The sequence below is a fragment of the Plecotus auritus genome (assembly GCF_963455305.1).
Source record: "Plecotus auritus genome assembly, chromosome: 4".
In the NCBI taxonomy this organism is placed as follows: Eukaryota; Metazoa; Chordata; class Mammalia; order Chiroptera; family Vespertilionidae; genus Plecotus; species Plecotus auritus.
The window spans coordinates 135,297,193-135,316,072 of record NC_137775.1 but is presented as its reverse complement, the minus strand read 5'-3'; the positions used below and the strand labels follow the sequence as shown (position 1 = coordinate 135,316,072).

Genomic DNA, 18,880 nt, shown 5'->3' with positions numbered 1-18,880 from the left:
GTTGAGCCGGGCAGGGCGGGAGACCTGAAGCTGCGCCCCCACCCAGCAGGGCTTGAGGGGGGACCTCAAGGCATGTCCCCCGCCCTGGCCTGGGCCGGGGGACCTCAGGCCGCGCCCTCCCACCCTGGCACCTGGCTGGGGACTTCAGGTTGCGACCCCACCCCTGTGCTGGCCCGGGGAAACTCAAGCTGCGCCCCCAACCCCGGTGCCGGGCCGGGGGACCCGAGGCTGTGCCCTCAGCCTGGTGTGCGTTGGGGGACCTGAGGCTGCACTCCCCGCCCAGTGGGGCTTGATGGGGGACCTGAGGCTGCGCCCCCTGCCCAGTGCTGGGCCGGGGCACCTGAGGCTGTGCCCCCCACCTGGTGGGGCTTGATGGGGGTGGGGCCGGCCGGGTCTGAATCTCACCCAGTGGGGGTGGGGCTGGCTGGGTCTGGGTCTCACACGATTTCAAGGTGCGCGTGAGTGGGCGGGGACTTGATTCTGGGTCAAGGAGGAATATTTTCATATACATTTTAATAATTTTCTTTAATCTCTGACACTTCTATTATGGAGAAAGAGCAAATAGCAATATTAAAATATTTCCTCTAATTAATTCCCTTTTAATGTGCACGAATTTCACGCACTGGGCCACTAGTAGGTTTGTAAGTATATTTTATGAGATCACAATATTAGAATCTACAGCTTTATTAGTATCATACTGTAAGTATGAAAATTATCACTACTTTAAATATAATCTATATCATATATCAGCCTTCACCCTCTCCTTCTAAATCTAACTTCTATCTTTTCCACAGTGGACTCAATCCTATGCCACAATCAGGATTTCTTAATTAAAACATACTTTCCACTTGGCTTTAAGAGTTCATAATGTATTTTACCAAAGTCTCAAAAGTAGATAGAAAATCATACCAAATTTAATATAAACAGAGCTATCCCAGAATGATGTTTTCATATATAAGTTGGTTAAATGTATACTAACAGAGAAATATGCAAATTATCCGAGACATCATCACAGTAACAGCAACGGCAGAACAGCAGGCTGCATAGGGCGACCAGGCCGGCAGGGGGGTTAGTGAGGGATGACCAAACGACTGAACAGCAGGCTGCGTGGGGGTGACCATGCCGGCAGGGTGGGCAGTTGGGGGCGACCAGGCTGGCGGGGGGGGGGGGGGGAGGCAGTTGGGAGTGACCAGGCTGACAGGCAGAGGTGGTTAGAGGTGATCGGGGGGGCAGTTAGGGGTGATCAGACAGGTAGGTAGGTGAGCAATTAGGAGCCAGTGGTCCCAGATTGTGAGAGGGATGTCTGACTGCGGTTTAGGCCTGATTCCCCAAGGGGTCCTGGATTGGAGAGGGTGTAGGCTGGGCTGAGGGGACCCGCCCCATGCCGTGCATGAATTTTGTGCACCGGGTCTCTAGTATACATATAAACCTAGAGTACTATTCAACCTATACCGTGGTCACTTGCTCTGGCAGTTATAATATTGGAAGCTTTGATTATCATAGGGGTCCAAGAGAACATATACATGCAGAAGCATAATTTTGCTGAGAAACAAATGTTCATCATACATACTGGGAGGTTGAAAGGGAAGAGCTAATGTATGAAACTAGCCAGGCACTCAGTATTTGCATTTCAAAAGCCTACTATATACCTTTTATTTTTTTAAATATGTTTTTATTAATTTTAGAGAGAGAAGGGCGAGGGGTGAGGATCAGCTGCGTCTACCGCTGCCCCCCCCCCCCCCCCCACATGCACGATCCGGATTGAGCTGGCAACCTGGGTATCTGCCCTGACCGGAATCAAACCAGTGACCTTTTGGGTCACTGGACAATGACTAACTGAGCCACACTGGCCAGGGCGAGTACTACTATATTTTTAAATAAATTCTTAAAGTTTAAATAAGTTTTAAGGATTTTAATCAAAGAAGAAAGTACTTACTCCAGAAGAATATTATTCATATCCTGTGTAAAGAATTTTTTCCTTCCTTCTTCATCAAAAAGTTTGGCAGCCTAGAGAAACATAAAATTGACAATATAACCCTTAATAAACACATTATTGGTTTCCATATTTATTTACTAAAGAATCAGCTCTTTGAGGATGGGGCTATAATTTTTTTCACTTTGTATTCTTAATACCAAATTTAGTACCTGGCATAAGGAGGCAATTAAAGAGTGCTAAACAATTTTGGCATACATACCATTCTCTCCTTCTATGTCTGTATTTAATTTTTTTCAATCTTCCTAAATTCACAAAATTTCCATATAAGGTTTTTTAGTGTTTTGGTTGTCTTGTGTATTTTGTTTCTTAATTTTTGCTGTGGTCTCCAAGATAACAGAAAGCAGATGCCTCACTTTCTACAGACATTATTGTTTACAATGTGTCTCATATTCTACACTTTATACCCATTACCATGTTAAATTCTCATAACAACTGGTCAAACTTGTATTATACCCCCATTTTACAAACAAGGGACCGAAATCTTAAATAGGTTATAAGATATGCCCCTAAATCACACGGCTAAGAATTGGTGGACCCAGGACTCAGACCAGAATCGTTTTGACTTCTCCTGTGTAACACTGCCACCCTGGGTTCTATCTAATTACATACTAACAAAGAAAACATTAGCCTAAGAGGACCCAAGATGGCAGTGTAGGTAAACACCTAAACTGCTGCCTCGCACAATTTCAAAATTACAACTGTCTATCACCCAGAACCACGGGAAAGCTGGCTGAGTGGAAGTTCTACAACTAGAAGGAAAGAGAAAAGAGCATTGAGACGTGCACAAGCGCTGAAAAGCTGAGGTACGGAGGCGCGCGATCCGGGCTGTCTCCCTTTTTTCAACCCGAAGGGAGACAAGCCCCCAATTACTCTGAAATCCAGTTTCTGGGGAGATGCGGGGGACCCAAACACCTATGGGGAGAAGCTGGACTGTCTGCCATCGAGTCGGAAAGTGAGGGTGGCTTGCTTGAAGAGCTGCGCACAGGAATAATTGTTTACTGTGCTGGGGCGTGGGACGCAGAGACGCGGTCGGAGACACAGAGCCGGCTAACTGGCAGCCATTGCTGTTTGCCATGCTCTAGCCTAGTGACGCCCTGAGACCCCGCCCCGCACAACCTACAAACCCACCCAAGCTCCAAGCAGCGGCTTTAGCATATGAATGGCCTACCCTATCACAGCTTAACCTAGCAAACTTGCAGCCCAGGTCAGACAGCTCCAAAACCTCCAAACCCCAAGCAAAGAGGAGAAAACGGTAGTTCTTGCTGTAGCGCCTGCTGGGTGGCCTCAGACAGTAGCTGACCTGCACCCCATTGGAGATCCAGAAGCCAGTGTACCTAGTGGTCAGTGTGAGACACCAGATTGCAACTCCTCACATCCATAAGTGACACATTCAAGAGGCAGACTCAGTGAGCTCCAAAGCCCCACTAAAACAAGTCCTGCACCATAGCGTGTCTCCAGCGCAGCAGTTCTTCCACTATAGACACAGCGGGTCCTCACAGCCAATTGGCCTGGAGGTCAATTCCTCCCAGTGTACCAACAGCAATCAAGGCTTAACTAAACCAAGACTTCGCACTCAGCCCACAAAGGGGTGTACCAAGAGCGTCGACCTCAGGTGATTGGGGAGGCTGAGCTACTGGCCCCTACAGGTCACCTACCACACAAAGCCACTCCATCAACACAGGGAAGCAGCCAAAATGCGGAGACAAAGAAACATGTCACGAATGAAAGAAATAGAGGAAAGCAAACTAATGGACGGCATAGAGTTCAGAACCACATTTATAAGGTTACTCAAGAATCTTCTAAAAACCTCTGAGGAACTTAGTGAGACCTTTAAAGATCTTAATGAGAATGCCAAAAAAAATGGAAAAGGACCAGTAAGAAATTAAGCATACACTGTCTAAAATAAAGAATATACAGAAACTCAACTGTAGATCAACGTACCCCAAGAATCAAACCAAAGATCTGAAATATGAGGAAACAAAAAACACCCAACCAGAAAAACAAAAAGAAGAAAGAATCCAAAAATATGAAGATAGTGTAAGGAGCACTGGGACAACTTAAGCGTACCAATATCCAAATTTTTGGGGTGCCAGAAGAAGAGAGAGAGAGCAAAACATTGAAAACCTATTAGAAGAAATAATGACAGAAAACTTCCCCCACCTGGTGAAAGAAATAGACTTACAAATTCAGGAAGCGCAAAGAATCCCATACAAGAGGAATCCAAAGAGGACCACACCAAGACACATCATAATTAAAATACCAAGGGCAAAAGACAAAGAGAGAATCTTGAAAGCAGCAAGAGAAAAACGGTTAGTTACCTACAAGGGAGTACCCATACGACTGTCAGCTGATTTCTCGGCAGAAACTATGCAGGCCAGAAGGGAGTGGCAAGAAATATTCAAAGTGATAAACAGCAAGAACCTACAACCAAGATTACTCTACCCAGCAAAGCTATCATTCAGAGTTGAAGGTCAGATAAAGAGCTTCACAGACAAGAAAAAGCTAAAGGAGTTCATCACCACCAAACCAGGATTACATGAAATGCTGAAGGGTATTCTTTAAGAAGAGGAAGAAGAAGAAAAAGGTAAAGATAAAAATTATGAACAACAAAATGACATCAAATACATACCTACAAACAAGTGAATCTAAAAATCAAGTGAATGGCCCTAACCGGTTTGGCTCAGTGGATAGAGTGTTGCCCTGCAGACCGAGAGGTCCCAGGTTCGATTCTGGTCAAGGGCATGTACCTTGGTTGCGGGCACATCCCCAGTAGGGGGTTGTGCAGGAGGCAGCTGATCAATGTTTCTCTCTCATTGATGTTTCTAACTCTCTATCCCTCTCCCTTCCTGTCTGTAAAAAAATCAATAAAATATATTTTAAAAAAAATCAAGTGAATAAAAAATCTGAAGAACAGAATGGCCTGGTGAATATAATAGAATCAGGGACATAGAAAGGGAATGGACTGACAATTCTCCGGGGGAAGGGGGTGTGAGGGGTGCGGGAAGAGATTGGACAAAAATCTTACACCTATGGATGAAGACAGTGGCAGGGGGTAAGGGCATGGGGTGGGGTGGGGAATCAGGTGGAAGGGAGCTATGGGGGGAAAAAAGAGGAACACCTGTAATAATCTGAACAATAAAGATTTATTAAAAAAAAAAAAAAAGAAAACATTAGCCTAGGTATAAGAAAAAATTAATTCAATGAGCTTAAGGATATAATCTTTTCATCATTATCATTATGTTTGTCACCTTAACCAGCCTGACCAGAAACAAAGAGTGTACAAACCAAGACAATCTACCATAAGCAAATTTTACTGGGAAAATCACAAAGAACAGTTTATCTTAACTTCCATGAGATGTAAAATATCAAGCCTGATCTAATAATCTGAGATAGTCACATGCTGATTCTGCCAATCTAGCAAGCATATGACAATTTTATATGCTGTAAATAGAAGAATAAAATTTCTGAGATGTGTCTCAGCGCTTCTTAGAAAGGAAGCAGACTGTTATGTGTAGGGAGTAGAAATATAGGAAGAAAGCCAGAATGAAAACTAAACTTCAAGAAAGAGAAACAAAATGTCAAGAGGCTGAACAATGGAAGAATGTTTTAAAGCGAGAAAAGAGCAACAAGAACTCCTCATCAGACAGACACAAGGATAAATTCTCATCTCCTGAAGAAAAAAACACCATCTCCTATTTCAAAGAACAAATATGGAGAATTCATAGACATCAGTAAATAAAATGAATCTTCTTAATCCTGGCATGACTATTACAGAGAAAAATTACGGTTTTTGGTATCTGAAATATGACAGAGTTTTTCAAGATTAAAACACATTCATTACTAAGCAGTTTTGTTTATTAAATGAGAATGAATTGCATATAATACAGCAGAGGAAGTGCAAACTATGGAGCTTGATGGTCCTGCCTTTAAATCTTCACTCTGAAATATGTCTTCAGCCACTTAAAAATTACATGACCATGGCCAAATCACTTAACCTTTTTAACCCTGGAATACTACCTACCCCACATGATTGTCGGAGGATTAGACTGACTATACAGTATGTAAAGTACACTAAACCCAGTCAGGGCAAGGTCTCCTCAGTGGTAAATGGTGCCTTGTGACCACTCAATACACAGTAAGGCATTTGCTAAATAAACAATAGCAATTATTATCAATTACATGTTGGAAAACCTGAATCACATCATCAGCACTTTGTAAAACCTATAAAGCGCCTAGGGGAGGGGCAACATGGGAATAGCAAAAAGGACATACTTTGGAATCTGGCCAACCTATTTTTATTTATTTTTATTTTTTAAATATATTTTATTGATATTTTACAGAGAGGAAGGGAGAGGGAGAGAGTTAGAAATATAGATGAGAGAGAAACATCAATCAGCTGCCTCCTGTACACCCCCTACTGGGGATGTGCCTGCAACCAAGGTACATGCCCTTGACCAGAATCGAACCTGGGACCCCTGAGTCTCTATCCACTGAGCCAAACTGGTCAGAGCTGGCCAACCTATTTTTAAATTCTGGCTCCACCACTTACTAGTTAGACTTGACCAAGCTATTTAACCTACCATTTAAGTTTCTCAACCACAAAAAGAAAACAATACACCCTAGCCATTTTGACTCAGTGGAAATAGCGTCGGCCTGTGGACCACAGGGTCCACAGGTTCGATTTTGGTCAAGGGCATTTACCTTGGTTGCAGGCTCCTTCCCAGCCTAAGCCCTGGTTGGGGCTTGTGCAGGAGGCAACCAATCGACATGTTTCCCTCACATCGATGTTTCTCTCTGTCTTTCCCTCTCTTTTCAATGAAAATATCCTCGGGTGAAGACTAACAATAAAAAAAAAAAAAAAAAAAAAAAGAGAGAGAGAAAAAAGGGTGAGATTAAAAATGGCGGCAGAGGAGGGAATAATGGCGGCGGAATAGACAGACGTGTTCCTAGCCTTGTCCCGGAGCAGAAAGAAAGAACAGCTGAGGGTCGCACAAGGAGTGTTTGTTGGCTGGTTGGGAGACAGCTGAATTCCAGAAGGAGGTGGGGGACTGCTAAATGGGGTTCCCCTGACCTGGCAGCACCAACTGCGGCTGGGTCCCCTCCACTTGGACACGGAGTCTGCGCCATCTTGATCCGGAAAGTGGAGCTTATCGGAAGCCTGAGAATCCACAACTGCGGCACCCAAGGAACGACTGCGAGCCCCAGAACAACGCTCCCCAATTGGCGCAAACACAGGGGTTCAGAGGAGCTCTACACTCCACCACGGAAAGGTCAGATTTCACCTGGGATAAGGTGAGGTCTCTGGTCCCGGCGGGAGAGAGAAACGCGCGTTTTGCGGGAGCTGGAGGACCAAGGAAGTCTGTGCCTAGAAAAATCCGTGGCTGTAGGGGCTGGCGTGATCTGTGATTGTGGAAAGGGGTCCTCAGAGCTGCTAAGAGAAGGGCACTCTAAAAAGCAACCCATTTTGATCTGACGTGCAGGGACACCCTAAGAATTTCAGGCAGTCCAGACTTACGCGCAGCCCCTGCATTCCCTGGGTGCCTGGGCTTACGCGCAGTCCCGGAGTTCGCACATCTGGGCTTTTTCCTCTTGAAATTCTTGCTTCTGATTACTAAGCCCAATATATAGGATCACCCAGTTGGGGACACCCTGGGAGACTGCAGGGGAAAGTTGTTTTTCTGGAACCTGGGGATCGGAGCAGGGACTGACCATCGGAGAGTCAGCTCTGAGGTAGCCCACTCCCACAAACCGGTAGTGAGTGCCACAGGGAAAGAAGGCTCTAACACTGCCTAGAGAGGCCATAGATAGACCCGGAAGTCAATCCAGAAACACTGCCAACCAGGGGCTGAATCACAAATTGACTCTTGTGTAATCAAAAATAAAGGAATACGAGAAATTAAGACACACCGCCTGCTTAAAATCAGGACTGGCTTACAACACTGAAGAGCAGTGGATCGCAGGGAACTGCAATACTGTCTGGACTGAGAAACAGGCGTACCAAACAAAATCAGAGGAAGTGAATGACCTTCACTACTTCACATCTTATTTTTACCTTTTATTTATTTTTTATTTTTTTTATTTTCATTTTTTGCATCTTTTAATCAAGAAACTTTTTTTTCTTTTTTCATCACTTGATTTTACCTTTTTAATTATTACATTTTTATTTTCAATCTGTATTATTACCACTGCTATTTTATCTTTTTTTTTTTTTTAAAGTGTCATTTTATTTTGGGATTAGGGTTCTACATTCTATTTTTATCTTTCCTTTAGCATCGTTTTACTCTATCTCAACTCTACCTTTAGGCCTAACCTCCCCCTTTTCAGTGTCCTCTTTATCTTACCCTTTTACTGCTTTAGATTTTCCCTATTCTTTCTGTTTACCCCTTGTTAAAATTTCACCCTACTTACATATCTAATCTCCAATCCCCTGCTCCAAGTCCACATACACCTCTCCCTTCGCTGTCTGAGCTATCCATAAACTTGTCCTTCTCTCTGTCCTTTTGTTGTTGTTTGCTTGAATGTAGATTATATCGAATTTTTATGCTTTTTTGTGAGATTGTTCTGCTTATTCTTCTTTTGTTTATTTTTTTGTTTGTTTTGTGCTTCAGCTTTCCCTTGCCTCACTCCATATTAGTTGGTGTAGTTTGTACTAATCCCCAGGCACTTGTTGCTGGCATTTGCTGGGATTAGTGATTGTTCTATTGGAGTTTTATCCCCAATATATATAGTCTGTTCCCCTTTCTCTCTTAGTCACTTTCTTGTCTCTCTTACTTTTTTTTTCTTTACTTTCCCTTTTCCCAATTTCATTTTCACACTCTTTCTTTTCTTTCTTTCTTTCTTTCTTTCTTTCTTTCTTTCTTTCTTTCTTTCTTTCTTTCTTTCTTTCTTTCTTTCTTTCTTTCTTCCTTCCTTCCTTCCTTCCTTCCTTCCTCTTCTTCTTTCTCTCCTATCACCTAATTTGCCTTTCTCTGGTGGTCACCTATATTGGAGGTTATTAATATCGTGAATACATTCCTGTTCAGTGCCTTGTGAGTTGTACCTGGTAGTGCTGTAGTTTGTGCCTTTAAATCAACCCAGGAGAGAGAGAACTACATAACCAGACACCCAGAGAAGAGAGACCATGGGGAGACAAAGAAGCACCCCGCATATGAAAGAAAAGCAGGCATCATCAGAAAAGGAAGTAAACGAAATGGAGGCAAGCAACCTTCCAGAAAAAGAATTCAGAGAAATGGTCATAAGGTGGCTGAAAAGAATGGAAGACAAATTCGACAATATGAGCAAGAACCAAGAAGAAATGAAGAAGAACCAAGAAGAAATGAAAAATGACATCGCTGCTGTAAAGAACTCAATAGAAAGCATCAAGAGTAGACTAGAAGAAGCAGAGGACCGCATCAGTGAGCTAGAAGACAAGATGGAAAAAAATACCCAAGTAGAGCAACTTCTAGAAAAAAAAATTAAAAGGCAGGAGGAGAGTCTAAGGGAACTTTGGGACAACACGAAAAAAAAAAAAAAACATCCACATAATAGGGGTTCCAGAAGGAAAGGAAGCTGAGCAAGGAATAGAAAACCTCTTTGAAGAAATAATGACAGAAAATTTCCCTGATATAGGGAAGAAAAAACCCACACAAATCCAAGAAGCTCACAGAGTCCCAAGCAAAATGAACCCCAAAAGACCGACGCCAAGGCACATTATAATTAAATTGGCAAACACCAACGACAAAGTAAGAATCTTAAAAGCAGCAAGAGAGAGACAGAAAGTTACATACAAAGGAACCCCCATCAGACTAGCAACTGATTTCTCAACAGAAACTCATCAGGCCAGAAGGGAATGGAATGAAATATACAAAGTCATGCAAAGGAAGGGTCTGAATCCAAGAATACTGTACCCAGCAAGGCTGTCAATCAAAATTGAAGGTGAAATCAGGAGCTTCACAGACAAAAAAGGACTAAGGGAATTTATTACCACCAAACCAGCAATGCAAGAAATGCTAAAGGGTCTGCTGTTAAAAAAAAAAAAAAAAGAAAAAAAGAAAGAAAGAAAGAAAGAAAGAAACAGGAAGCGAAGAAGTAACACAGGGGTAAAGAATAGGAATGGCGACAAATAAGTACCTATCAATAACAACTTTAAATGTAAATGGATTAAATGCCCCAATCAAAAGACATAGGGTAACGGATTGGATAAGAAAACACGACCCATATATCTGCTGTCTACAAGAAACCCACCTCAGAAAAAAAGACGCACACAGACTGAGGGTGAAGGGATGGAAAAAGGTTTTCCAGGCAAATGGAACTGAAAAAAAAAGCTGGGGTAGCAATACTTATTTCTGACAAATTAGATCTCAAACTGAAGGACATAACAAGAGATAAGGAAGGCCATTTCATAATACTAAAGGGAGCAATCCAACAAGAAGAAATAACTCTGGTAAACATATATGCACCCAATACAGGAGCACCCAAATACATAAAAAAACTCCTGGAGGATATCAAGGGAGAGATTGACAGCAATACAATCATAGTAGGAGACTTTAATACCCCACTATCACCATTGGACAAATCCTCTAAACAAAACATCAGCAAAGAAACATCAATCCTAAATGATTCACTAGACCAGATGGAATTGACATCTTCAGAACATTTTACCCCAAAGCCACAGAATATACATTCTTCTCAAGTGCACATGGGTCATTTTCAAAGATAGACCATATGTTGGGACATAGGCAAAGTCTCTTCAAATTCAAGAAGATAGAAATCATATCAAGCATCTTCTCAGACCACAGTGGCATAAAACTGGAAATCAACTACAATAAAAACAACCCAAAGAAATCAAACACATGGAGACTAAACAGCATGCTATTAAACCATGACTGGGTTACCAGAGAGATCAAAGAAGAAATAAAAAACATCATGACAACAAATGACAATGAAAACACTACAATCCAAAATCTATGGGACACAGCGAAAGCAGTCTTGAGAGGGAAGTTCATAGCTCTACAAGCCTACTGCAAAAAACAAGAAACAGGGGTAATAAATTACCTAACCCAACAACTCAAAGAGTTAGAAAAAGAGCAACAAGAAAAGCCCAGTGTAAGCAGAAGGAAGGAAATAATAAAGATCAGAGCACAGATAAACGACATAGAGACCAAAGAAACAATACAAAAGATCAACAAAACCAAGAGCTGGTTCTTTGAAAGGATAAACAAGATTGATGAACCTCTAGCCAGGCTCACCAAGAAGCAAAGAGAGAGGACCCAAATAAACAAGATCAGAAATGAAAGAGGTGAAATAACAACAGATCCCACCGAAATACAAAGGATTGTTAAAAAATACTACGAACAACTCTATTCCAACAAACTGGACAACCTGGAGGAAATGGACATATTCCTAGAAAAATATAACCTTCCAAAACTCAATCAGGAAGAATCTAAACAGCTCAACATGCCAGTAACTATGGAATAAATTGAAGCAGTCATCAAAGAGCTTCCGGCAAACAAAAGCCCGGGGCCAGACGGCTTCACAGGAGAGTTCTACCAAACATTCAAGGAAGAACTAAAACCTATCCTCCTCAGACTATTCCAAAAAATTCAAGAGGAAGGAACACTTCCAAGCTCCTTCTATGAAGCCAGCATCACCCTAATACCAAAACCAGATAAAGACAACACAATGAAGGAGAATTACAGGCCAATATCCCTCATGAATGTAGATGCCAAAATCCTCAACAAAATTCTAGCAAATAGGATCCAGCAGTACATCAGAAAGATCATACACCATGACCAAGTAGGGTTTATCTCAGGAATGCAAGGATGGTTCAATATCCGCCAATCAATAAATGTGATACATCACATAAACAAATTGAGAGATAAAAATCACATAGTCATATCAATTGATGCAGAAAAAGCATTTGACAAAATCCAACACCCTTTCTTGATAAAAACTCTCAACAAGGTGGGAATAGAAGGATCATACCTCAACATAATAAAAGCTATATATGATAAACCCACAGCTAACATCATACTCAATGGGCAAAAACTAAAACCATTTCCCCTAAGAACAGGAACAAGACAGGGATGCCCACTCCCACCACTCCTGTTTGACATAGTACTGGAAGTATTAGCCACTGCAATTAGACAAGAAGAAGAAATAAAAGGCATCCAAATTGGAAAAGAAGAAGTAAAGCTGTCCTTATTTGCAGATGACATGATATTGTACATAAAAAACCCGAAAGACTCCATAAAAAAACTAACAGACTTAATAAATGAATTTGGCAATGTAGCAGGATACAAAATTAACACCAAGAAATCTATGGCATTTCTATACACCAAAAGTGAACTTACAGAAAGAGAGACTAAAAAAGCAATCCCATTTTCCATCGCACCAAAAAAATTAAGATACTTAGGAATAAACCTAACCAAGGAGGTAAAAGACCTATATGCGGAAAACTACAGGACACTGAAAAAAGAGATAGAGGAAGATGTAAACAGATGGAAGAACATACCATGTTCATGGATTGGTAGAATCAACATCATTAAAATGTCCATACTACCCAAAGCAATTTATAGATTCAATGCACTCCCCATTAAAATACCAAATGCATATTTCACAGACCTAGAAAGAACTCTCCAAAAATTCATCTGGAATAAAAAAAGACCCCGAATAGCCACAGCAATCCTGAGAAAGAAGAATAAAGTAGGAGGGATCTCAATACCAGATTTCAAGCTGTATTACAAAGCCACTGTCCTCAAAACAGCCTGGTACTGGCACAAGAACAGACATATAGATCAATGGAACAGAATAGAGAATCCAGGTATCGACCCAAACCAATATGCGAATTTAATATTTGACAAAGGAGGCATGAGCATACAATGGAGTCAAGACAGTCTCTTTAATAAATGGTGTTGGGAAAATTGGACAGATACATGCAAAAAAATGAAACTAGATCACCAACTTACACCATACACAAAAATAAACTCAAAATGGGTACAGGACTTAAATATAAGACGGGAAACCATAAAAATACTGGAGGAAGCCACAGGCAGCAAAATCTCAGACATATGCCAAAAGAACTTTTTCACTGATACTGCCCCTAGGGCAATGGAAGCCAAAGAGAAAATAAACAAATGGGACTACATCAAAATAAAAAGCTTTTTCACACCAAAGAAACCATCAACAAAACAACAAGAAACCCCACTGTATGGGAGAACATATTTGCAAATGTTATCACTGATAAAGGTTTAATCTCCAACATCTACAGGCAGCTTATACAACTTAATAAAAGGAAGATAAATGATCCAATAAAAAAAATGGGCAACAGACCTAAATAGAATCTTTTCGAAAGAAGACAGAAGGAGGGCCAAGAGACACATGAAAACATGCTCAAAGTCACTAATTATCCGAGAGATGTAAATCAAAACGACAATGCGACACCATCTCACACCTGTCAGAATGGCTATCATCAACAAATCAACAAACGACAAGTGTTGGCGAGGATGCGGAGAAAAAGGAACCCTTGTGCACTGCTGGTGGGAATGCAGACTGGTGCAGCCACTGTGGAGAACAGTATGGAGTTTCCTCAAAAAACTGAAAATGGAACTCCCATTTGACCCAGTAATCCCACTCCTGGGAATATATCCTAAGAAACTAGAAACACCAATCAGAAAGGATATATGCACCCCTATGTTCATAGCAGCACAATTTACCATAGCTAAGATTTGGAAACAGCCTAAGTGCCCGTCAGCAGATGACTGGATCAGAAAACTATGGTACATCTACACAATGGAATACTATGCTGCCATAAAAAAGAAGGAATTACTACCATTTGTAGGCACCTGGATGGAATTAGAGAACATTATGCTAAGTGAAATAAGCCAGTCAATGAAAGAAAAATACCACATGATCTCACTCATTTGGGGATAATGAAAAACATTACAAACTGATGAACAAAAAGATAGATACAGAGGCAGTAAAGCATCAAACAGACTGTCAAATTACAGCAGTAAGGTTAGGGAGAGGTGGGGGAAATAAGAGATCAACTGAAGGACTTATATGCATGTATATAAGAGTAACCAACGGATGCAAAACATTGGAGGGTGAGGCATGTATGGGAGTGGGGTGGGGGGGGGCAATGGTAAGATATGTACACATATAATACCTTAATAAAAAAAACATTAAAAAAAATAAAAATAAATAAAAATAAAAAATAAAAAATAAAAAAATTTAAAAAAATTTAAAAAAAAAAGAAAACAATACCTATACTTCATACTTGGATTAGTTGAGAAGATTAAATAAAAAAACTTTTGGATGAACAAAACTGTAGATTATACTGTGTCTTTGGTTATATGCTTAATTCCTCCAATGTTAACCAATATGCCAAATGAGGGGACAAATTCAGTAAACAGAAAAACTTGTCCGTATTTATATAGACATCTTTAGTGCTGTTTTGTTTTTAGAACTTTTTTTTATTGGATTAAGAATGTATTTCCTATTTGTCCTGGCTGAGTAGCTTAGAGCAGTGGTCGGCAAACGGTGGCTCGAGAGCCATGGTTTTTCGCTCTGTTGACTAATGAGTTTGCTGACCACTGGGTTAGAGCATCATCCTGATATGCCAAGGTTGCATGTTTGATCCCCAGTCAGGGCACATAAAAAATTAACCAATGGGCCCGACTGGCGTGGCTCAGTGGTTGAGCATTGACCTATGAACCAGGAGGTCACAGTTCAATTCCCAGTCAGGACACATGCCCGGGTTATGGGCTCAATCCCCAGTGTGAGGCGTGCAGGAGGCAGCCAATCAATGATTTCTCTCTCTCTCTCTCTCTCTCTCTCTCTCTCTCTCTCTCTCTCTCTCTCCCCCCCCCTCTTCCTTTCTGAAATCAATAAAAAAAAATAAATAATTAACCAATGAATGCATAAATAAGTGAAACAACAAATTGATTTTTTTTCTCTCTCTCAAATCAATAAAAAATATAAATTAAACAAAAGGAAAGAAATATAAGTGGACAAAACTCATCATTAAAATTCAAAGAATGTGCTTGAACTTAAACACCTATCAGGTTAAAATAGACTGCTATATGGAATGGGAGTGGCTGGGGAGAGGTCAATGGGGGAAAAAGGAGACTTATGCAATACTTTAATAAAGAGTAAAAAAAAAATAGATTTCTATAGATACAGATTAGTATATATGAACCTCATGGTAACCACAAACCAAAAAAACACACACAAAAAACACAAAAAATACAGAACAATAAAGAGCAAAAGACCCAAACAAAACACTAGAGAAAACCAGTAAACCAAAAGGAAAGAGATCAAGACAAGTAACAAAGAATAACAACAACAACAAACAAGTACATGCCTAACATGAATTACTTTAAATGTAAATGGCTTAAATGTTCCAATGAAAAGACTTAGGGTAGCTGAATGAATAAAAAACAAGAGCCATCTATGTTCTGCTTATGCAAGACTCACTTTAGATAAAAAGTCACACAGATTGAAACTGAAGGGATGTAAAAAGATATTACATGCAAATAGAAAAGAAAGCTGGGGTAGCAATACTTATATGCGACAAAACAGACTTTAAAATAAGGACTACAAAAGGAGACATAGCCCTGACGGGTTTGGCTCAGTGGATAGAGCGTCGGCCTGCGGACTGAAGGGTCCCGGGTTCAATTCCAGTCAAGGGCATGTACCTTGGTTGCGGGCACATCCCCAGTAGGGGGTGTGCAGGAGGAAGCTGATCAATGTTTCTCTCATTGATGTTTCTAACTCTCTATCCCTCTCCCTTCCTCTCTGTAAAAAATCAATAAAATATATTAAAAAAAAAAAAAGGAGACATAATAAGTGGGTCAATGCAAGATACAGCAATTGTAAATATCTATTCACCTAACATAGGAGCATCTAAATATATAAAGCAGCCCTAGCCGGTTTGGCTCAGTGGATAGAGCAATGGCCTGCAGAATGAAAGGTCCCAGGTTCGATTCCAGTCAAGGGCACATGCCCAGGTTGTGGGCTCGATCCCCAGTAATGGGTGTGCAGGAGGCAGCCAATCAGTGATTCTTTCTCATCACTGATACCTCTCTCTCTCTCTCTCTCCCTATCACTTCCTCTCTGAAATCAATATATTAAAAAATATATATATATATAAAGCAAATATTAATGGGCATAGATGGAGAAATTAACAGCAATACAATATTAGTGGACTTTATACTCCTAACATCATTGGGCAAATGAAAGATAGATTAATATAATGACATTAAATGTCATATCAGATCAATATAATAGACAATCCTAGAACATTTCATGTAAAAACCACAGAGTACACATTTTTTTCAAGTGCACATGCAATATTCTCCAAGACTGATCACATATTAGGCCACAAACAAGTGTCAATTAGTTCAATAATATTGAAAATAGAAAAATTTTTTCTGACGACAAAGATATGAAACTAGATCAACTACAAAAAGAAAACTGGAAAACACACAAACACATGTAGACTAAACAACATGCTATTAACTATTAACAACCAATGGATTAAAGTGGAAATTCAAAAATATTTTGAAATAAATAAAAATGAAAACAAAACTCCCTAAAGTTTATGGGATGCAGCTAAAGCAGTTCTAATATGGAAAATTAATAGCTATACATACATATCTAAAGAAAGAAAAATCCCAAATAAACAACTTAACTTTATACCAAAACTAGAAAAAGAACAAAACCCAAAATACGTAGAAGAAAGGAAATAATAATGATCACGGCAGAAATATAAGATTTAGAGACAAAAAATACACAATAGAAAAGATCAATGAAATTAAGTGCTGGTTCTTTGAAAGGATAAACAGAATCCACAAACCTTTAGCCAGATTGATTCATCAAGGAAAAAAAGAGAGCCCAAATAAATAAAATCAGAAATGCAAGAGAAGAGGTTACAATCAACACCACAAAAATACAAAGGATCATTAAAGAATAGTATAAAAAATTATATGCCAATAAATTGGGCAATCTAGAAGAAATGGATAAATTCCTAGAAACATACATCTTTTTAAGACTGAACAAAAAAAAAAACAGACTCTGAATAGACTAATTACTAGTGATGATATTGAAACAGTAATTAAAAAACACCCCAAAAAAACAAAAGTTCAGAAACAGACAGTTTCCCAGGTGGATTTTACCAAACATTTAAAGAAGAATTAATACCTATCCTTGAAAAAACTGAAGAGAAAGGAACTCATTCTATATGGCCAGCATTATCTTAATACCAAAATCAAACAGGCACTACAAAAACAAAAAATTGCAGGCCAATAGCACTGATGAACATAGATGTAAAAATTGTCAACAAAATACTAGCAAATGAAATTCAACAATAAAGTAAAAATATTACATACTATGACCAAGTGGTTACCAGGAATGTAAGGATGGTTAAATATCCACAAATTAATTAACACAATACACTGAATCAACAAAACCAAGGATAAAAATATGATCATCTCAATAGATGCACAAAAAGCATCTGACAAATTTTTTTTTCATCTGGCAAAATTTAACATCTATTTATGAAAAAAATTTCAGTAAAGTAAGTATAGAGCGAACTTAGCACAACATAATAAAAGCTACATATGACAAATTCATAGCTACAACTTACTCAGTGGTGAAAAGCTGGAAGCTTTTCCTCTAAAATCAGGAACAAGACAAGAATGCCCACTCTCACCACTATTATTCAATATAGTATTGGAAGTCCTAGCTATAGCAATCAGACAAGAAAAAGAAATAGAAGGCATCCAAATTATTAAGAAGGAAGTAAAACTGTTACTATATGCAGATGACATAATAACAAAAGTCTGTCACATTTCTATACACAAATAACGAATGATCAGAAGAAATTAAGAAAACAATCCTATTCACAACTGCATAAAAAATAGTAAAATACTTAGGAATAAATTTAACCAAGGATGTAAAAGACCTATATTCTCAGAAAACTTTTACACACTTAAGAAATTAAAGAGGACACAAATAAAAGAAAGGATATACCATGCTAATTAATTGGAAGAACTAATACCATTAAAATGTCCATACTAGTCCACCCGCTGTGGCTCACTGGTTGAGTGGTTGAGTGTCAACCCATGAATCAGGAGGTCATGGTTTGATTTCTGGTCAGGGCACATGCCCAAGTTGCAGGCTCCATCCCTACTAGGGGGTGTGCAGGAGACAGCCGATCAATGATTCTCTCTTATCATTGATGTTTCTATCTTTCTCTCCCTCTCCCTTCCTCTCTGAAATCAATAAAAAATATATTTTAACAAATTACAAATATAAACATCACTAATAAAGCTGAATTTATTGAACAACAAAACAAAACCAAAAAAACAAAAACTGGAGGTAACACATTCCCAGGTTTCGAACAACATTATAAAGATACAATAACCAAACAGTATGGTACTACCACAAAAACACACACAAAGATCAATGAAACAACAGAGAACCCCAAAATAAGTGGTGCTAAGAAAACTGTACAGATGTGTGCGAAAAAAATTAAATTGGACCACTCCCTCATACCATATACAAAAATAAACTCAAATTGAACTAAACATTTTTTTAAAATATATTTTATTGATTTCAGAGAGGAAGAGAGAGGGAGAGAGAGAAAGAAACATCAATGATGAGAGAGAATAATTGATTGGCTGCCTCCTACACGCCCCCTACTGGGGTCAAGCTTATAACCCAGGCATGTGCCCTTGACCAGAATCGAACCTGGGACCCTTCCGTCTGCAGGCTGCCACTCTATCCACTGAGCCAAACTGGCTAGGGCATTATTTATTTATTTATTTTTTATTTATTTTTCTTTTAGAGAGAGAGGGAGAAAGATAAAAATATCAATTTGTTGTTCCACTTACTTATGCATTC

At 39.6% G+C, this 18,880-nt stretch overlaps 1 protein-coding gene across 1 annotated transcript in view; it reads right to left on the bottom strand.

The window, feature by feature from the left end:
* UBN2 (ubinuclein 2) overlaps positions 1 to 18,880 on the bottom strand; it is a 97,496-nt gene that overhangs the window by 38,173 nt on the left and 40,443 nt on the right. Inside the window, exon 7 of the mRNA XM_080665259.1 lies at positions 1,937 to 2,007. Within this exon, the coding sequence (XP_080521385.1) occupies positions 1,937 to 2,007 (71 nt within the window). The remainder of the gene's footprint in view (positions 1 to 1,936; positions 2,008 to 18,880) is intronic.